Source organism: Peromyscus maniculatus, chromosome 1 (genome assembly GCF_049852395.1).
Source record: "Peromyscus maniculatus bairdii isolate BWxNUB_F1_BW_parent chromosome 1, HU_Pman_BW_mat_3.1, whole genome shotgun sequence".
Taxonomy (NCBI): Eukaryota; Metazoa; Chordata; class Mammalia; order Rodentia; family Cricetidae; genus Peromyscus; species Peromyscus maniculatus.
Window position 1 is genome coordinate 180,857,875 of NC_134852.1, and position 22,015 is coordinate 180,879,889.

At 45.1% G+C, this 22,015-nt stretch overlaps 2 protein-coding genes across 2 annotated transcripts in view; one reads left to right on the plus strand and one right to left on the minus strand.

Annotated features, from left to right (window-relative positions):
• Positions 1–213: 213 nt before the first annotated feature.
• Positions 214–2,428, minus strand: LOC143270796 (uncharacterized). The gene is made up of 2 exons (XM_076561910.1): positions 2,036–2,428; positions 214–448 (listed from the first exon to the last, which is right to left on the minus strand). Exons 1-2 carry the CDS (start codon positions 2,426–2,428, stop codon positions 272–274), a joined length of 570 nt encoding a protein of 189 aa, XP_076418025.1. The 3' UTR covers positions 214–271.
• Slc1a1 (solute carrier family 1 member 1) overlaps positions 2,428–22,015 on the plus strand; it is a 76,899-nt gene continuing 57,311 nt past the window's right edge. Inside the window, exon 1 of the mRNA XM_006991083.4 lies at positions 2,428–2,560. Coding sequence (XP_006991145.2) covers positions 2,461–2,560 — 100 coding nt within the window. The 5' untranslated portion in view covers positions 2,428–2,460. The remainder of the gene's footprint in view (positions 2,561–22,015) is intronic.

The following is a 22,015-nucleotide window of genomic DNA, read 5'->3' on the forward strand; positions in this document are numbered from 1 at the left end:
AGATAGATAGATAGATAGATAGATAGATGATAGAGAGATAGAGAGATGGATGGATGGGTAGACAGAGACAGATAGCTACAGATAGATAGATAGATAGATAGATGGATAGATAGATAGATAGATAGATAGATAGATAGATAGATAGATATGGATGGATGGGTAGATAGAGATAGATAGCTACAGATTGATAGAGATAGATAGATAGATAGATAGATAGATAGATAGATAGATAGATAGATAGATAGATAGATAGATAGATAGATGGCGCACATTAGAGATCTCCAACTCCTCTAGTACTTGCCTCCAGCATTTCTTGGTTTAGGCTAAGAAATCCCAAAGTATGAGATGCCAGCCATGGGGATAATGAATTCAGAAGTTCACTCCCTGCTCCCATAAAATGGATTTGCTGTTGGCTTGAGGAGAGCTCATTCAGATACTCAAGTTTCTTCTGCAAGTGGACATGTATCCTTAAGGACCTTGAGTTAAGCAAACCAGTTATTCAAGAACAACTTCCCCATCAGAGCGCTGTGTGCCCCCTACACAGGAGGAATTAGTTCAATGACTAGGTATGGAGGCAGGCTGCCCACTTCAATCCGAGCTGCTGCTGCTGCTGCTCTTCTTCCTCCTCCTCCTCCTCCCAACACAGAGAACTTGTGCATAGTTCTTAACTCGATTGTGCCTAGGTTTCCCCACCCACGAGATGAAGGTAAGGCAAGCATCTGGTTTGATTTTCATGACTTCCACCAAACCCCAGAGTGTCTGAGCACCCATGTCATAGATGAACTGAGACAGCAGCATTAAGCAACAGGCTCCAGGCCACCTCACTAGTAAGCAGTGCAGGGATTGAAAGCGAGTTTCTCCCCACAAAGCAAAGGCTATGAGATAGACAAGGTCCATCTCAGATCCCCCCACTGCTTCCCATCTCCAGGGCAGGCTGGTTTTATAAATGCAGTAGAGTACACTGGAGCACAGCTATGATGGACATTTATTTCCAATCCACAGGACACCAAGAAGGAAAAACATGAAAATGTGGTGCACCACTGAGGAATCCCAGCATATTTCTCTGGGTCTTTTCTAATCCCACAGCTCTGTTTTATAGACTTATTTTTACATACATCTGATCAAATTACACATGTAGTTTTAAACTTTTTTTTCCTACCGCATGGTACTAAGAGACTCCATTAATTTTCTTTATGTAGACTACATATGGCTTCATGTTCTACATTGGGCATTTGAGTTTGTCCTTTTTTATTATTTTTATTTTTATTTATTTATTTTTTAACTGTGGAATGATTCTTTTTCTTGATAGTTTGCCTTCTTTGGCCATTTTTATTTCCAGCTCTAGCCTGGGCACCCAGTGATCTTGAGTTGTCCTCTCCTGACTTTTTTGAAGTTTAACCCCTGGAAAGGAGGTGATCTTTCATACTATAATGTACATGGTTAATAAAGTCTAATCCACTGTATTTTGAAGTTTTTTTTTTTTTTCAAAATCAGTTTAAACCAAAGGAATGAGTCTCTAATTGTGGAATGGGGTTCTAGCGATCAAGAAATCTGAATGAGGAGATTCCCCGGACACCCAACTAGAGAGTAAACTCCGTAATGCCAAAAAGGTACAGGGCTCGCTTAGTTACGGTGGTGACATGCTACGGGAAAGTAAAGAGTCTGCTTAAGTGAGGGTGAAAAGAGAAAGATCAATTCAGTTCGTGCAGTGTGTGGCCACACTAACCCAGATTCTCCAACTACATCCTGTAAGGCTTTTGGCCTTGGGGATGGGATGGGCCCGCCCACCTTCCCACACCAGCCTGGCCTGGGTCGAAGCCCTAATTACCGAGGGGTGGCCACAGAGCAATTCCTAGGGGTGCAATTGCTAAATTGTGCAAGTCACCTAAGGAGGGCAATTGTTTAGTTGACCACGGCCCTCGCTTAGGCTGTACGACCAAGCCTGGGTCCTGGCAGATCCTGTCTGAGCCGCCAGTCAGAAAATTAAATAATCCCGCGGGGAATATCAGAGACCCGGTGGGAAAATGGCCCAAACCTCCTCTAAAGTCACACTGTGTCCCATCTCCTTGTGACTCCGGGGCCTGGGACCCAAAGCAGAAACGCGTCCGCACATCGAATCCCTTCGCACGGGGCCAGGGCTGTGTGTCCCCAAGGAGGCTGGCGTGGAGTCACAGTAGGTCAGCAGCTCCGCCGGTGGGAAGCCTCCACGCGGAACAGAGAGGGACCGGATCGCCCCACGCGCGCCGCCCCACCGGGACGCTCCGCCCTGCCTCGCTGGTTGGCCGCGGCGCTGCAGCGAGCGGCGGCGGGAGGAGCCGGGCGCGCCCGCCACGCAAAACCACCGTGCTCGGTCCCCAAGCGGCGGTGGCAACGCTGACAGCAGCCCGTGCGCTGGGTTCCCGCGGCGCCGAGCATCAGCATCCCGCATCCGCCACGCTCCGGGAGTCCCCGCTAGAGCCAATGCCCACCATGGGGAAGCCCACGAGCTCGGGATTCGACTGGCGCCGCTTCCTGCGGAATCACTGGCTGCTGCTCTCCACCGTGGCCGCCGTGCTGCTAGGTGAGCCGCGCGGGGGGCGAGGCGCGCGCCCGGGGGACAGGCCGCGTGTCCCGGCCGAGTGGGCTCGGCGTGACGCGCACTGCCTGCGTCCCCCGGGCCTGGGCCCCCAAGCTTGGGAGCAACCCGAGCGCTTTGCTTTCACGCGGGGGGGAACAATGCTCGCAGGGAACCCCCATTCCCGTGCTCTGCGAGCTGCTGTCCCTGCTTTCTCCAAAATGATCAAAGGGGCTTGGAAGGTGGACAGGGGTCATTTGAAAACAAGCAGGGTTTAATTTGATCTTCATCTTTAACTGTTCCCACACACTCACACACCACCACCACCACCACCACCACCACCACCACCACCACCACCACCACCACCACCACCACCACCTCGGTGCCTGGCCGAGACTGTATGAATGACAGTTCTCCGGCGAATTTGAAGATACATCTGGGCCTGCGGGATGGTGGAGCCCCTGGGAACATTGGAGCCCCTGGCAGAGGGTAGATGCCTTCTTAAGGGATTCCCCTTCAATCAGATTCATGCCTGAATTCCCACCTAGCAGTTGTGACTCTAGGGAGGCCACAAGCATCCAGCGCTAAGAGAACTCAGCTCCCTTCTTCCTTCCTGGGCTACCTGCTCACCACGTTTTTCTATTAAAAATAATATACGCCGCTTTTATTTGGTTTCACGCTCGCGTGTGTTTAAGTGACCTACGCCTGACGTATGGCTGAGCCAGGACTAGGTGCCTGTCTGAGCCCTTGCTCAGAGGTTTGAGTTACTCATGTTTGGAATCTCATTTTCTGGCCAGGCTGTCTGTCTAATGTGAGCTCTATAATGCACTTTAGGGCGGGAACCCTGTGGGTCTTTATATCCCAGGTGGGGCCGCCCAGCAGGTACTGGCAGGTGCACCTTGAGGGAAAGTGGAGTCCTAGGCAGCCTCCACCCTCTGTCTGAAATTGCGGCTGCCTCTGCTGGAGAAGGGATGGGGCAGCCGGTTCTTCTCCCTGGGTATTGCACTTTGCTCTTGAGTCTGGGAATACTTGGTGTTGCCTGCTCTCTCCTCCAAGGTCTTCCCCCACCAAAAATAAAATGCCTTTGGAAGTTAATAGAATCCTTGGGGTCATACAGGCTCCTCCAGAACCTTAGGCAAAGGGAAGTCAGGCCTCTAGTAAATAAATAACATCCTGGAATCGCCTTAACGGGACATTTGTACGAGGAAGGGGGGAAGGAGAGCCGTAGTGTTCACTTCCCCTGGTGCCAAGTGGATTAGGGCATTTGGGGGGAAGGTGTATCTTGCGTCACCACATTTGAATAACAGGCCCTACCAAGAGTGAATGGATTTGAAGCCATGCCTTGTTTGTTTTCCCAATGATGAGAACAGAACTTACTTTTAAATCCCTTTGAAAGCTCTGGGGGTGACTAAAGCTTATGTCTCCTTCCCAGTTCTGTGTGTCTGCAGCCCTGGGCACTCCAGAGATTCCACTTGGTTACCAAGTGTTTCCAACCCAGCAGTCGGCATGAGTGCTGGTGCCCCACAGCTCACATACCAACTCACCAGAGGCCACTCTGGAAAGAAAGTCCAGCGGTTACACACTGGCCTTTAAACCAGTAGTACAAGCAACATCCTCAAGCCAAGAAAAGGCTTCCTTCCTATTTCACAGGCACCGCCGGTGGTCTCAGGTGGACCCCTTTGCCCAGTTTGAGTGTGAGTGAGCCACATTGGAATTTGGTTCTGGTATTTTGTCTTAACCATAAATCCACCATTTAAAATTCCAAGTGGCCAGCTGAGGTCTTAGCAACCACTTGCTCTTTCTGAGAAGAGTAAGACAGACTTAGGCATGTTGCCATCTGGTATGAGACGCCTCCAGCTCAGAATATCATCAGGGTGCCCAAGCAGGCACTTGCTGGGGTTCTCCTCTTTGCCACTCAGAGCCCCTTTGGTCTGAGTGAAAACTCTAACCTGCATTTGTTCAGTCTACACTGGCTTGACTATTTAATAAGCAACAAAATCCCAGTCACTTGTCCTGAGTATCTATCAGCCCTATCTAGGTTGTCATAGTCAAGTTTTTCTACAGCTGCCTTAATTGGTCCAGCAAAATGACCAGAGCTCTTGTGAAGTCTTCCTTGGGGAGTTTTTGGGCCTGTAGACCTTAAAAAGGGGGGGGGTGTTAAATGCTGTTAGTTCCTTTGTGAGAGCTTCTGAACACAGCCATTGAAATATTCACACACACACACACACCCCAAATAAGTCAGCAGCTATTACTATGTAAAATATTTTGGTTAATGAACCTAAGGGCAAAGTTTTCTTTTTTTCCAGGCAAGGTGGCACAAGCCTGTCATCCCAGGAATCAGGAGGTAGAAACAGGGAGATTAGGGGTTCAAGGTCAGCCTTAGCTACATAGTAACTTTGAGGCTATGCTGAGCTACATGAGACTGTTTCAGAAAACTCTGAGTGCATGTGTTTGTGCGTGCGTGTGTGCACGCGAGTGTGTGTGCGTGTGCGTGTGCGTGCGCGTGCGTGTGCGTGTGCGTGTGTGTGTGTGTGTGTGTGTGTGTGTGTGTATGTGTGTGTGTGTACTTGAGCTCCTGTTTAAAGCCTCAGATTTTCTGAGACTTAGCTAGTGAGGGAAAATACAATTAAAGACCACTTTTACTAGTGTAATGTTAACTTAATTTTTAATGATCAAGGAGATTCTTTGAGAGAAATGTTTGACAAATCCTTATTTGCAAAGTTGGTATGAAGTGGGTGACTGTCTTTGATAATTTTTGTGAAGCCTTACAAGACTGTGAAAATAATATTTCACCTGGGAGGATCATCTTAATTGGCTTCCCCGTTCCCAAAGGACGGTAGAATAAGCATAGTGCCTACAGTCGGGAGCCCTGGACTTGACTCCTGAATTCTTCTACCTAGTGCTGCTATCTAGATTCATTGCTTATTCTCTGGGATCCTCAGTTCCCTCATCTTAAAAAATGTGACCAGAGTTGATTAAGATACTGTGGAAACACCCAGTTTGTGGACGGCATACAATAGGCATTCAGTAAATGCTACATTGAAGAAAATCTGAATTTAAATAGGAGAAAATTAGTATTTTGTTTTGAAATTGAGTCTCTATTCTGCCTAATGTCCAGTTTATAGTTTGAAGTCCATAGTAACGGTTTTAATGGCATTAAAGCCAATGCCAATTTCTATAGCATTATTCACTTTAAAAAGAGAGAATAAAAAAGTTAATGACTTTGTTTTTTACCCTATGGACTAATCCTTAACTTGCTTTACAGGCAGAAAGTCAGTGGGAAGAAATGGTGTGGTCTTGGTGGGAATTATGTCAATGCAGAATTCCTGTGTGTGAGAATTTGGCCACCAAGGCTAGGGCAGCTTGTAGTGCTGGGGGGATACATGGATTCCCTGTCCCATTCGATACAGGCATTATCATCTCCCCTCCAGGCTTTGTGTGGAGAAATCTGCAATGCTCAGCTTGGGGACTTTCAGAAAAGGCCACAGATACTGCACCACGGAGCTGTCAAACTTGTTCACTGGGAAGCTGTCCCTGTGAGGAAGCAATCATCTCTCTATTGTACAAGCGCTGAGCTAATTACTCCCAGTTCTGAATAACAAACACCCTTATTCAGTCTCGTGTCTTCTGCCCTGGAATGGCTCTGGGTATGTCTGACAGTGTTCATTTGGACCTGGTCTTGGCTTTTCATTGTTTCCTTTTGGAGCCAGCCATGAGTCACAGGACTCCAGACCCAGCTCTTCATCTCACTGGCATCTGTAGAGATGCCTGGCGTGGTGGTGCACACTTTTAATCCCAGTGCTTAGGAAGCAGAAGCAGGTAGATCTCTGTTGAGTTTGAGGCCAGCCTGGTCTACATAGTGAGGCCAGCTAGAGAACAGGTTGTACAGATATCTGGGGCATCCTGACTCCTTGGATACGAAGCAGGGAAAGGTTGGGGGTGGGGTGGGCTAGAAAGTCGAGGTGGAGGTGAAAAGGGGACCTGGTAACAGAGTGGGCTGGGTTCATGTCCAAGCAAGGAGAGAAAGGGTCTCTCTCATCCAGGCAGTGGAAACAGGAGGGAATGAGAGCCACCCAATTCATTCCTGGTGGAATGTGGTCAGAGTGAGAGTGACTGTATCTAGCAGGATCAGGAGTTCCAGAAAAGGGTTTGGTGTGGACATATGAAGGTGGAAAAGCCTCCAGGGGCCTTTGGGTGAAGCTAAGCAGGAAGCAGGCAGTCTGGAGTCTGGAGATGGGTTGCAAGTGGAGTGGAATGTTAGGTAGAACTTCCCAGGCTCAGGAAAGAGGTTAAAGCTCTGGGGACAGATGAACCCATTTGAACAGGGAGATGAAAAGACCCAGAGCTGAGGAGTGCAGAGAGGGGATACTGACCAGACACCAGCAGAGTTCAGAAGTAACCAGGGCTAGAGAGGGATGCTCAGAAGTCCTGCTGTGAGTGGAGGAGGGCAGGTAACCCCAGGAGACTCTTTGGAGGCACTGGAGTGTGAAAGGGTTGGCAGAAAGTGGAAATTCAGTGTTACAGCCAGAGAACCTTTTCCTGCTTTGTTTTGTTTTGTTTTGTGTTTTAAGTCTGCTTTAATTTCAAAGGACACAATCTTAAAGGTGGAGATGAGAGGGGGAAGGAGGAAGGAATGGAGAGAGAGGGAGAGGAGGAGGGGGAAGGAGAGAGCAAATACGAAAAGAGAATGCATATGAATTATGCTGGGTAGAACAGGACCCAGGAAAACTGAATGCTTGCCCCCAGGGTGGAAGGACCTGGTGAGGACTTGACCTGAGCAGGGCACAGGGTTGCATGTTTGATCTTCCTCTGGATCTGCCTTTTCTGGTGGCAGAGCCTGGCTGGCTCTCACTCCTCCCCAGATCCTTAGCTAACTTGCACCATACTGTAGAGGATGCTGTTCATAGGTTCCAGAGACTAAGACATGAGCCTGTCCATTTGGAGGCCACCACTGAAATCTCTGCTATGGGAAGAGTTGAGACTGCTGTCCAAATGACCTTGCTTAGAAGCAGATCAGATTCTCTCATTGGGGGCCTTAAAATAGCCTATGGCTGCTGCTACCCTAGGGTAGAGAGGCCCTCTCTTTAACATGGCATCCCAAACCTTCCACTGTCTACATCCATCCCACAGCCTCATTCTTCAACACAGACACCTTGAGTGATGCACCTTCTTCTGAGAGATACAAAGCACCCTCCCTTCCTGTTCTGTCTTTGATAAGATCTAGGGCTTAGTGTCACTTTCATAAGTGCTGTATGTGTTTCAACCTATTTTATCTTTCCAGCAAGCATATTTCCAGGAAACTGAGGCACTGACAGGAAACTTGCCCGAGGTCACTGATCAAGGGCAGAGCTGTGATTCAAACCCTGGCAGTTTGGCTCCACAGACTCTGCTACTGTCCACCATACTTCCTCCTGATGTACAAAGCCCACACCTGTCAGGAGTTTGTTAGTCTGTCTTCTGATTTCTCTGCCTCCCCACTAACCATGGGTCTTTGTTTCTTGTCAAAAAGAAAGGAGTTTATATTATCTAAAAGAGCAAGGTAAAGTCCATTCACATGTAAATTCATTTATAGGTAGTAGATTGTCTTACCTGGTGCAGTGTTTATTGAGAAAGCATCAGAAGCAAAAACTCTGAAATTGATTATCCATGTCTCCCAAGGACTCAAGAGCTGGACATAGTAGTAGGTGTGCTACATTCTGGTTCCTGGGTTATGAAACCTCTGAGGATCCTTCAAGTTTTAAGAACCTTTAGCTCCATGGTCGTATAGTCACTCCTTATTTCACTGCTAGGATCCTGAGGAACCCCTACATAGGGTGCTAAGGAAGTACTGGGGAGTATTACATGAAGATGAAATGACCTTGATGTCCCACCAGCTGTTCAGTGACGTCATATGTGAGGCTATTAACCAAAGGAATATTCTACATCAGTGTCAGATGATTCCCAACAGTAATCAGAGGGCTAATAAACACATGCATTTGGCCTTGACACATTTCTAGTTTAAAATATTACTGAAACACAGACTATTCCAACTTACAAAATAAAAAACATTATTGGATTTTTATTTAACGTGATAGGAATAGCTTGGTTCTGTATGTTCAAAATCACTAACTTCTGTGGCATACAATAAATAATTTGATGTAGGGAAAACAAAAATAACAGATTTATACTTTTTTTAGAATTTGGGCTTTTGATAAAGTATAGAACCCCCTCTGTTTATGTATTTCTAGAAACTGGAGAAAACAAAATTGCTGATTTAGGAGGACATTCTATTTGCAATAGTATATTTAATCCACAGCTTGCCACAGACATAACATTAGCAATAATGGTTATTACAATGGGTTTTTGTGACATTTTCTGTAAGTGTTGAGGTTGGTAGTTTGTTGGTTACATTTGTCTCATTGACTTTGTAGATGGCTAAGTACATATACACATTGTCTTACGTGTTAATGAAGTACTGCTTAAGTTGCCCCTTCCTGAGTACCTATCTATTGAGCATCTATCCTCATCTATCCTCAATATCTGCCTAAGCAGTACCCAGGAGTCTTTCTTGGTCTAAGTTCCACATACTGAAGAACTGAAACAGGAAAACTGGGCTTTAGACCTCAAACTGCCGCCACAAAATAGAAAGGCAAGGCACTATCATACCCTTCGTACAAAGCCAGCTTCCTATACCAAACCAGAAAACACAAGAAAGAAAACTATAAACCAGTTTCCCTGACGAACATAAATATAAGTCTGGGGGAAAGTCTTGCAAACCAAATTCAAGAACATACTAAGATCACACACTATGACCAAGTTGGTTTCATTTCCAGGGATTAGAGATTGTCTAACATGAACAAAAGCAATGCATATAATACAGCACATAGAGACCTAAGGACAGAAATTATATGACCATTTCAACTCATGCCAGAAAAAGCCTTTGAAAAACTTTAGCATCCCGTCATGACAAAAGCCTTGAAGAAAGGAGGAGTAAAAGGAACATCCACCAATGTAAGAAAGACTATTACAACAAATCGGTACCCAACATTATAGTTAAGGAGGGGAAGGTAAGAGCCTTTGCTTTAAAGTCTGCAAAGAGACAGGGATGCCACTCTCTCGCTCTTTCAATTTCACATTCAAAGTCTTATCTAGAACCATCAGATAAGAAGTAGAAATAAAGGGGTACAAATGGGAAACGAAGAAGTCAAATTATTGTACTTACAGATGATGAGATCCTAACTTAAAATACCCTAAGGACTCCCAGAAAATGCTTAGAGCTAATAAGCAATTTGACTGAGGTAGTATAATACAAAAATCAAGTTTAAACAAAGGACAAAAAAAAAAACCCAGTAGCTTATCTATCCTTCTGTCTTAATTAGGGTTTCTATTGCTGTGAGGAGACACCATGACCACAGCAACTCATACAAAGGAAAACATTGAATTGGATCTGGCTTATAGTTCAGAGGTTTAGTGTATTATCGTCACGGTGGAAAACATTGTGGCATGCAGGCAGACATGGTGCTGGAGAAGGAACTGAGAGTTCTACATTTTGATCCACAGGCAGCAGAAAGTAAACTGGCTTGAGCTTATGAGACCTCAAAGCCCACCCCTTAGTGATACACTTCCTCCAACAGAGCCACACCTACTCTAACAAGGCCACACCTCCTAATAGTACCACTCCCTATGAACCAAGTGTTCAAACACATGAGTCTATAGAGGCCATTCCTATTCAAACCACCATAGCACCAATAGTGAACTTGCCAAGAAAGAACTCAGGGGGGAAATCCCATTCACAATAGTTTGTTCAAAAACCTACAAACAAACCTACCTAAGAAGGTGAAGGATCTTTATGATGAAGATGGAAAAGCTTCCCATGCATACAGATTGAAATAATTAATATTGTGAAGACGACTATGTTACCAAAAGCAATCCCATCAAAATCCCAGTGTCATTCTTTGTGAAACCAGAATAACAATCATAAAATTCATGTAGGAGTGCAAATGTCCCCAAATAGCCAAGGCAATCCTTAACAGAAGGTGCAATGCTAGATGTACCACAATAGCCTATCTCAAATTATATAACAGAGCCATAATAATAATAATGATAATAAAAATGGCATGGTGCTTGTATAAAAACAGATATGTAGATAAGCTATAGAATAGAGGGCCCAGAAACCCACACAATTACAGCCATCTAGTATTTGACAAAGTTTGTCAAAAAACATACATAGGAGAAAAGACAAACACTTTAATAAACGGTACTGAAAAAATTGGATTTCCACATGTAAAAGAATAAAACTATCTCTGTACAAAAATTAATTTGAGGGCTGGAGAGATGGCTCAGCCGTTAAAGGCTAGGCTCACAACCAAAAATATAAGAGTTTGATTCCCAGCACCCACGGCTGTCTCTCCAGCCCTAAGAAAAAAAATTAATTTGAAGTGGATCAAAGAGAGTGTAAGACCTGAAATTTGAAACTATTAGAGTAAAACAAACATAGAACACTTCAAGACACAGGCATAAACAAAGGCTTTCTTCTGATCAGGAATCCAGTAGCAAAGGGAAGAAACCTGAGAATTGATAAATAGAATTATATGAAAATTAAAAGGCTTCCCTGCAACAAAGAAAATGATCACCAGCATAAAGAGACAGCCTACAATATGGGGGAAATCTTTATCAATATTACATCAAACAGGAGTTTAATATCTAGAACATAAAAAGAACACCAGTGGCCAGAGGAATGTCCCAGCAGGAGTGCTTGCTGCTCTTGCAGAAGACCCAGCACCCATGTCAATCAGCTCACAGTTTTCTGTAACTCCATCCCCAGGGTATCTGATGCCCTCTTCTGGCCCATATGGGCAACTCCTCACATGTGCACATACTCATGCACATACACATAATTAAAAATGAAATAAAAATCTCTTTTAAACTGCAAGGTTTAAACATCAGAGATTAACCAATCATTCAGTCAATAAATGGGCTAACAGACTGAATAGACAGTTCTAGAGAGAAAGAGTTCAAAGATCAATAAACACTTAGAAAGTATTTAGTATTGTTAGCCATCAAGGGAAATGAAAATTAATTTTTTTAAATTCTCTCACCCTAGTCAGAATGGCTATGATCAACAGCACAGATGACATCAAATGCAGGTGAGGATGTAGAGAAAAGGGCAACTACTGATGGGAGTGTGAGCTTGTGCAATCACTGTAGAAATAAGGATGGCGATTCCTCAAAAAGCTAAAAATAGAGCTACCATATGACCCAGACATCTAACTCATATATGGTCCATATGTATATGAGGAATTCTAAGCACACCACAGAGATACCTACACATCCATGTTTATTGCTGCACTATTGACAATACCTAACAAACAGAATCAGCCTAGATGTTCATTAACAGATGAATGGATGAAGAAAACGTAATACATATGTGCAGTGGAATTTTATTCAGGCATAAAGAAAAATGAAGCTATGGCATTTGCAGGACTATGGACCAAACTAGAAATCACTATGTTAAACAAAATAAGCCAGACTCGGAGAGACAAACACCTTTTCTCTTACATGTGGAACCTAGATTTAAGACTATATATGTGTATGTGTGTGTAAGTTACAAAACTAGAAGTGAGGTCATGAAAAATGTGTCAGAGATCTTCAGAGATGCAGCAATAGAGAGGGCAATGGAATAGAGTTAAGAAAATCGAAGGAAACAATTGTAGAGGAGAACATTTAAATGGGGGTGTGAGGTAGGGAGAGCAGGGGAGTGGGGGAGAGCAGGGGAGTGGAGGAGAGCAGGGGAGCAGGGGGAGAGCAGGGGAGTAGGGGGAGAGCAAGGGAGCAGGGGAACAGGGGGAGAGAGCAGGGAAGTGGAGGGAGAGAGCAGGGAGAGAGAGCAGGGAAGTGGAGGGAGAGAGCAGGAGAGTGGAGGGAGAACAGGGGAGAGCAGGGGAGTGGGGGGAGAGCAGGGGAATAAGGAGGAACAGTGGAGTGGGAGAGAACAGAGGAGTGGAGGGAGAACAGGGGAGAGCAGGGGAGTGGGGGGAGAGCAGGGGAGTGGGGGGAGAGCAGGGGAGTGGGGGGAGAGCAGGGGAGTGGGGGGAGAGCAGGGGAGTGGGGGAGAGCAGGGGAATGGTGGGAGAGCAGGGGAGTGGGGGAGAGCAGGGGAGTGGGGGGAGAGCAGGGGAGTAGTGGGTGAGAACAAATGATACAGGTACATATAAAGATGCAGCAATACAACTCGTTAGTTTGCATGCTAACCTTCAAAAGAAACTTTAAAAAGAAAAGGAAAAAACGGGCTTTAGACGCCTGTGACTGCTTTCAATTTGAAATGAAGCCAGATCATACGGGACTGGAAAAAAAAAATCTCAGAAAAGATTCTAATTTTGGAATGTTGTTCTTTACCTCAAACCTACTAGATCAAAACCCAAAACAAATTATCTAAGCAAAAATTAGAGAATGATTCTTACAAATGATTTCTCGTACCAAATTCTGCACATATGTGTCCTTTTCTTCTTAATGGCTGCCTTTTGAGAATGCTTTAAATGTAAGTTGCTAATGGTTGACAAAGATTAAATATCTTGTTAAATGCTACTTCATCTAAAACACAGTGGTTTGTTGTTTTTGTTTTGTTTTAACTTATCCAAACTGTTACCTTCCAAAACTTTTGAGCACTGGACATAACAAATAAACTCCAAAAGGAGACATGCTTTATAGAAAATTCTGCATGCTGATTCAGTGTATGCTGACACTCAAAGAATAGCTAAGGTGTGTGAAAAGCCTAGGAAGGTGTGAGAAATAGGATGAGGACTCAGCTACGGAGAACATGTGAGTGTGTATGTGTATGTGTGTGTGTGTGTGTGTGTGTGTGTGTGTGTGTGTGTGTGTGCGCGCGCGCGTGCTCGCGCGCTCCTGCTCACACAGATAAAGTGTTCCATATTAATTACTTGTGAGAACTGTGATTACCTTTGACAGAGCTGAGACTGAAAATAGATGTCCTAGAGAGTCGCACCATACTGGCCGGGTGCCAGGGAAGCAGTGTTTACCTAAGGAGCTGCAAACCTCCCCAGAGTCACTGGAGACCAAGGGTCACTTTGACTGTGGGGACCCAAGCACTTAGAAGGAAATGTGCTTGTCACAGACAACATGGAGTGACCATTGGACACCCCCTCTCCCCGCAACAGTGTCCGTTACAGCGGCAAATGCTTTAAACTCCTTTTGTATTTTGCATGTTGAACATGCATCTGAGAGAAGACAGCATTGGAGACAGTTCCCACGAACCCACAATTCTCTTCAGAGCCCTGAGTTTAGCAAGGTGTGTAGCTGTAGAAGGAGTGCCTTCATTCAACTTGTTGAGGGAACCGCCTTCAGTGTGACAGGGTGCTCTGTTGTCATTAGCACACTCAATGGTGACACCTCTGTTGTTAGAGAGGAAGTGTTTCTGTGACTCACTTCTTTCCAGAAATGCTGCCCCATTGATTCAGTACCTGCCAACAGCCTTTCCATGACCTTCCGGCAAACACTCGTGCATATCCCAGAAGGAGGGGACCTTTGCCCCAGCTTGTGGATGCTCTACATAGCTTGTCCTGAATGGGTTCTCCCAGTCAGGTTCTCCTAGCTGTGTGAGCTCCAACGAGCCATCTCCACTCAGCCCAGCTGGGAACAATGTACCTTGTTTGACCAGAACCAGCACTGAGGAGTAAGGATCTCCAACGGCCTTCTGCTTAGCCCGAGGCTGTGGCTCCTGGGCCCCTTCCTTCCTACATCCTGAGGTCCAGAGGCAAGACAATGTTCATCATAGCTCTATGTGCCAAGGAAGGGTCTCAACCCCATCTTCTTGTGATCTTGGCCTGCGTGTTGGGATAAAATGGTGACTGTGGGGAGTGGAGCTAGAATACCACCCCAGAGATGGTCCACAGTATGTTTGTTCTTATAAAGCTGCTGAGAGAACCATCTGGGTTCAGTGTTCAGATGCTTAAAACTATAGCATGTATTCAGTCAAGGGGAAAATCCTCAGGGGAGAGAGCTTAGGTGAGTCAAATTATTTTTCTACTACTGTGCTACAGTCTGGAAGTTATTTGGTTACTTATAATTCAGCAAAGTTCTAAGCCAAGAACGGTGACCAAAGGTACCTCACTAGAACATCCAATTGCAGGAAGCCTGACCTCCTGCCTCTCTACAGTCCTAGAAAATGAACCCAGTTTCTATGCATATCTCATATAATTAGGTTCTGAGCCACTTAGGCACCTTGGTTTCATATAGGATTCCTGGAGTTGTGAGGCTTTCAGAGACATCTGTCTCCTTTGAGAAGTTCTTGTCTGTGGCTGAGCAAAGTGATGCTAATATTTACAGGGGGTTGGTTTCCTGTGGACTTCATTTGCCACCAGTGTGGCTAGTAAGTTGAGGAAGCATCCGATCGGTGAAGAGAAAACAGAAACGTGGGCCTTGGGCCATGGGGGTAAGAACAGAGGTGCAAACCTGGGACTGTCTGGTTCTAAAGTTTAAGTTAGCATTAAGCAAGGTTTCTTCCATCTGAGGAAATCCTGATGCGCCTAATTGGTAGTTAAGGACACTGTAACAGACCTCTTTCTTACAAAGGAGTTAAAGGCTCTTGAATTTCCTCTTGGTTTCTACCTGCTCTGTCTCTGGACTCTTCTTTACTTTGTCCTTTAATTTGGAGTATTTCACACTCTTTAGTCCTTTCTCTGTAGGCAGATTTTTCTGTCCTGCCTGCCGGCTCCCAAATAACCACACAGAGACCGTTTATTAATTATGAAAGCTTGGCCGATAGCTTAGGCTTGTTTCTAACTAGCTCTTATAACTCAAATTAACCCATTTCTATTAATTTACTTTCTGCCTTTATTGCCGTTACTCCATACTGCCTATGCTGTTTTCCTGTGCATCCTTGGTGTCCCCTCCCAACTTCACCTTTCTTACTCTCAGCGTTCTCTCTGCCCTGAAAATCCTGCCTAGCTATTGGCCATTTAGCTTTATATTAAACCAATCTGAGAGACACTTCTTCACAGTATACACAAAGATTATTCCACATAAACTTACATAAACTCTCTGTCTTAAGTTATATCTCAAAGGAATTTAGCTAGTACTTGCTTTCTCACGGTGGGTTGGACTTTGTGGCATCAATGCTCAGATGTTTCATCTACCATTATCCTGTCTATTGATGATGGCTCTTATTCCTATTTTTATTGTATAGACTTATCAGATTGCTCAGTCAGAGGTCATCTCCCTTCTTCATACCCTTATAGCCACAAATTTATATTCACGAATTATCAATATTCACATCATCACCCCCTAGCCTACCCTGTGGCAGATATTACTAATTGATGACAACACCTTTTACTTGGATACTTTAAACTATGTTCCAGGCAGTCACTGTTAATCAAACAGAATAGGCATATGAGATGAAAAGTGTGTCTATGGCTAGGAAAAATCAATCTATTTAGCAGCCAACGAGGAAAGCAATTTAAATTGAACAAGAATGGACATTACTGGCAAGAGATGCAGAGTCAGATGTCTGTGATCTATTGCCTCAGTCTGTTAGTAGCAAGACATGTGCAAGTATCACTCACATGAGACTACAGAAGGTAATTCTGGAAGGATGTTCCAACATTCCTCGACTTCAAAGGAGAACTGGAATTGGGGGGGGGGTTCTTAGCAGAGCCACAGCTGCAGTGGCTGTGAGCAGGTGGGGGCAGGTGTGCTAGAATATTTGCAATATCAAGGTCAGATAGAAGTTTAAGATCAGAGTCAGAGGGCTTTATTCCTTCACATCTGATTTTCAAATTGCATGGAACTACTATTTTTTATTTATTTTTTATTCTTTTCAGTTGCTTGTAAAATTCAAAACTGGGAAAAAATAGTTAATTTGAGTGCAAAGCTCTGGAAACTGACAAGTCCAAGTGCACAGGGCTGTGAGGTGCGTGTCAGCTCATGATAGAAAAGCAGGAAAAGCAGGTGTGTCTGGAAGAAATGAAATAAAGCACTGGTTCTCAACCTGTGGGTCACTACCCCTTTGGGGTCAAACAACCCTTTTGTGGGGGTCACCTAAGACCATCCTGCATATCAGATATTTACATTATATTTCATAACAGTAACAAAATTACAGTTATGAAATAGCGACAATAATAATTGTATGGTTGGGGGTCACCACAACATGAGGACCTGTATTAAAGGGTCGCTGCAGCAGCATTAGGAAGGTTGAGAACCGCTGAAATAGAGGAAATAGCCTCAGCTCATGATAGCCTCCTCCTGCAGTAATATATCAGGCTAAGAGAGTGAGAACCCGTTATTAATTTGGCCTGATCTGACTTATTGCTCACTACCGGGAGAGTTTTACTTGTCAGCGGACACTGTTATCTAAGCCTAAGTTCTAGTTTTCTAGGTCCCAGGGAAAAATCGAGCCTGGTTACTAACAACTCCCCAGCCACCGTGGAGAGGGCTCAGCATGACCAAAGCTGTCAACAGCACAGTTTGAAGGATGCTGGGTCCATGACAGAGTTCGGTAGTAAAGAACATTGTCCTCATTAGTGATGTCGGCCACAGGGTGGGATTGGGAATCGTGGAAGAGTCCACATCGGTGTGCATGCACCACCCACCACACCCCACCCCTCCCTCCACGAGATGAAAGCAGAGCAAGAACCAGCCTGCTCTCTGGAGCAAAGTGGCTTATTTCTCTGACTTCCAATGACTGGGTCTCAAGTTCGGGCTGGCGCAGCTGCAGATGCATACGGACATCTCAAAGGAGCGGTTCAGCTGCTTCTACACCTTACAGTGAATTTACGACTAGGTGCCCCTCCTCCAAGAGTCCTTCCTCTGCTTGTCCTCTTCCACTTTCTCTGAGTCTGCTGCGTGTTACCGCTGACCTTGAGCAAAGTGCTGAAGCACTGGACTTAGTCATTAAAGTAGTGCTTCTCAACCCAGGGGTCTCGACCCCTCTGGGGTCATGCGTATAGAACCCATTATTCAGGTCAGGAACTAACCTAACCATGCACTCATAGCACTGGCACACTTACACGGGACAGAGAGGCAGTCACCACAAGCCAGGCCTCTCAACCAGTGGGGCGCCTGCTCTAGAGACAGGATTCCCTTTAGTTGACTTTCCCCGGCCAGTTCTGCTTTCACTCCGATACAGGAGGCTCCCCAGACTCCAGGGCCCCCAGAAGCCTGGCAGAACTTTCACTCCGATATGATACGGGAGGGCCCCCAGAAGCCTGGGAGAAGCCTCCAGCTGTAGGAACCAATCCCCGAGCTTCGAACTTCATGCTCGCAGCACCTTGGCCACAGTCAAGGGAGAACCAGCCCATGAATCAAGGTGGCTGCCTGGGTCACATTTAAGATACATCTCAGAGCTGGAATTTCACGGGAAAATGGCAGAATTTATCCCCAAGCTTGTTCCTGTGGCCTAGCTTTCTTCTAATGGCCACTTCCCAGCAGTTTCCTTTTCCCTGTCACGATCAGGTTTGATGCTTGCAAGGTGGATGAGACAGTGGCTGCCTGGACATGCGCAGTAAGTAGCAACGATAAAGCATTGCTGGTTCAGTTCGGTATAGCAGGTGTCAGAGACCTACATACAGTATGTGAGGCTCAGTGCTGGGAGGTGGGGTACAGGGCTGGGCACACGGAGCTTCAACCCCCAGCTTGGGACAGAGAGACAGGGCCTGCTCAGAGGTGGTGACATACAGATAAGACTCAGTAGGGGCCAGCATGACCGAAAAGAAAGGCAGTTTAAGGAGGACTGGGAAGACATCTTGAGGCAGCGACAGGATAAAAGTTTTCCAGAGAGGAGCATCTGTGTGAACAGGGTCGTGGAAGCAAGACACGACAGAGCATCTTTAAGAGGCATTGGGCTGGACGGTGGTGGCGCACACCTTTAATCCCAGCACTCGGGAGGCAGAGGCAGGGAGGATCTCTGTGAGTTTGAGGCCAGCCTGGTCTACAGAGTGAGTTCCAAGACAGGCTTCAAAGCTACACAGAGAAATCCTCTCTCAAACTCTTCCTCCAAAAAAAGGAATCAGGGAGTTTGTGGTGACTGGAAATGTAGAGACCAAGGTTGGGAAGGTGGCCTGCATCAGTTAGGTAACCGACCAGAAAGCAATGGCACACTTATTCAGACAAGTTTCCCCAAACAGAATCCCATCACAGGGCTATGATAGAGTCCAGCAGTTACAGGGAGCCAGGAAGGCTGGGAGAGCCCAGGGACCAACAGCTGTGACATGCTATAATCTCCCTGGGGCCTGAACAGGCCGCGTTAGCCCAGTCTTAGATGGGCTGAGGTTATGGCCAAGGGACCAAATGACAGAGCTTTTACAGCACTCAAGAAACCAAGTCACCTGGTCTACAAAGCAAGTTCTGGGACAGCCAGAGCTATTGTTATACAGAGAAACACTATCTCAAAAAACCGTGTGTGTGTGTGTGTGTGTGTGTGTGTGTGTGTGTGTGTGTGTGTGTGTGTGTTGTGTGTATACAAAGCTGCTGTCAGAACCCTAGCAAGGAAGGAAAGAAAGGAGAAAATTAAAAAAATACCCATCCCTGGTTCCACAATCAAGATCTCCAGCTTGTATTGCTCCTTGACTACATCCAGAACCAGAGAGCAAGGAACCCTGGGTTAGATGGCCAGCACACAGAGCAGGACAAAGAGTGGCAGAGAGTGAACCCGGGAGGCAAGTGGAGACTGAGGCACCCAGAAGCAAGTGCACCAGATGCTGTGCTGAAGCATTTTCAGGACACCATTATCCAAAGAAATAAGCATTGAAAAGAAACAGAAGATCCATGAGTGGCCAGGAGTTATTTCCACAATACTGGTGATAATTAGTGGCTATCTCTAATGGCCACTGTAGGAGGTGAGGTAATAATGGCTTCCACCCTTCTGTAGCTCAGTACCAACAAGACCACTTTCATTCCCTTGACCTGCCCCACAAATTTCTGGCCCCATATCCGAAAAGCCTTGCACCCACATCACCAGCCTGTCTTCACTGCCACTAGGCCATGTGTGTTTGATGAAGGAATTACTCAGAGAACCATAGTCACCGTCTCACCGGCTTCCCACCTGTAATCTAGGACTCTCAATTGGAAGTGCCAGGAAACCCAGTTCAAACAGGTTTAAGTTAGAAATGGAGGAGAATGAGAATCTATGGCTCTCATAACTTAGGCATCCAAAAATATGGTGTATTCAATCCTGGGTAGAGCTGTATCCCGGGATTGAACCCATGTCATCTGAACTCATTCTTTCCTTGTGTCTCATCTGCACATCTCTGCACTCTGGGGTTGTTTTCAGTGGGCACAAGACTCCCCTGGCTAGCGAGCTAGTTCCCAGTATTCAGTGTTTTCCTGTTCTGCACTAGCAAGAGAGAGGTTCTGATCCTGTCGGTTCAAGCTACACATCCCAGCCTCCCCTGAGGCTCCCTCAACCTTAATTAGGTCATAGACTCATTCCTCAACTAAGTCCTGAGACAGAATTGGCCAGATGGAGTCACTCCTTCATCCTATCCCGTTCCCTCAAACTTCTCCAGTAGCTGTGGGGGGACTGCTGCTCCTGGAACCCGTTGAGAGTTAGGAGGTATACTAGTTTTTGTTGTTGTTCTTTTACATTTCCAGTTTTCATATTATATATTATATAAGGTGATAGATTTCATCTCGGCAATTCAGTACATGCACATAACATCTTTGGACCACTTTCATCCCTATCATCCCCTCCTCCTTGCCTGGTCCCTTACCTCTTCATAGTGCTTCACTTTTCACTTACATGTCTTTGGTTTGGGTTTTTTTTTCTAGTTTCTACATATGAAAGGAAACATGCAATACTTGTTTAAGTCTGACTTATTTTGCTTAACATGATAATCTCCAATTCTATCTGTTTTCCTACAAATGGCATAAGCTTTCTTTTAGCTCCCCTGAGTGTATAGACACAGCATTGTCCATTCTTCCGCTGACAGGCACGTAGGTTGACTCCACAACGTGACCATTGGGAATGGTGTCATGATTAGCATGGCTGAGTTAAGTTTACTTCCTTCAGGTATATACCAAGGAGTGGTGTGGCTGAATCATGAAGTTGCTCTATTTTCAGCTTTTTGAAGGACCTCATGCTGGTTTCCAGAGTGGCTGCGCCTATTTACATCCCCACCACCAGTGTCTAAGGGTTTGTTTTCTGTCTTGGGTTTCACTGTGACATGTTAATACATAGGCGTCATTATACTTTGTGTTTTTCTGTCGATAGCCATTCTGAGTAGGATGAAATGAAATCTCAATGTAGTTTTGGTGTGCATTTTCTCTATAATTAAAGATGTTGAACACTTTTTCATATATTTATTAGTCATATATATATATATTCCTCTTGAGAACTATCTAGTCAACTCATTTGCCCATTTACTGATCATATTGCTATCTAATTACTACCTAATTATCTATCTAATTACTTTTGCCATCTAATTACTTTGAGTTCCAGGTATCAATCCCATCAGGCTAAATTCTTCTCCTATTCTTTCCTCTCTGTCTTTACTGTGGTCATTTTTTCTTTTGCTGCCTAGAATCTTTTCAATTTGGTATACTCTAATTGTCGATTCTTGCTATTACTTCCTTAGCTGTTAGAGGCCTTTTCAGAAACTCCTTCCCTGTGCCATGTCTTGAACAGTTTTGCCTATAATGTTCCTCCAGTAATTTCAAAGTTTCAGGACTTACATTGAGATCTTTGATCCATTTTGAATCAGTTTTTTTTTTTTTTTTGCACAGGATGAGAGGTAGATGTCTCATTTTAATGGATCTCCAGGTTCCCCAGCATTATTTATTAGAGAAGTTGTCTTTTCTCCAACATGTTTTCGAAACCTTTGTCAGGAATCACATGGCTGTAACAGTGTCCGTTTATTTCTGAGTCCCCAATACCATTGGTCTACATATCTGGTTTTGTACCAGGACCACGATGGCCATGTCACATGGCCAGGACTACGATGGCCATGTCACTGTGGCTCTGTAGTATAATTTTGAATCAAGCGCTATGATACCTCCAGCATTGTTCTTTTCGCTTTGGATTGCTTTAGCACTTCTAGGTCTTTTGTACTTACACATGCATTTTAGGATTGTTTGTTCTATTTCTGTGAAGACTGGCGTTGGGATTTCTATAGGATTGCATTGAACATGGACATCATTCAGTAATACAGACGTTTTTATAATACTAAATGTGCCAATTCATAAGCATGGGAGTTCTTTCCGGTTTTGTTTTGTTTTGTTTTTTTAGTGTCTTTGACTTCTTTCTTCAATGTTTTGTTTTGTTTTTACCATAGAGGCTTTTCTTCTTGGTTAAGTTTATTTCTATATTTGTTTGTTGTTGGTTTGTTTTGAGACAGAGTCTCTCTATGTATCCCTGGCTGTCCTAGAGCTCTCTATATAGACCAGGCTGACCTGGAACTCAGAGATCCTCCTGCTTCTGCCTCCCCAGTGCTGGAATTAAAGGCGTGTGCCACTATGCTTGACATTCTAGATCAT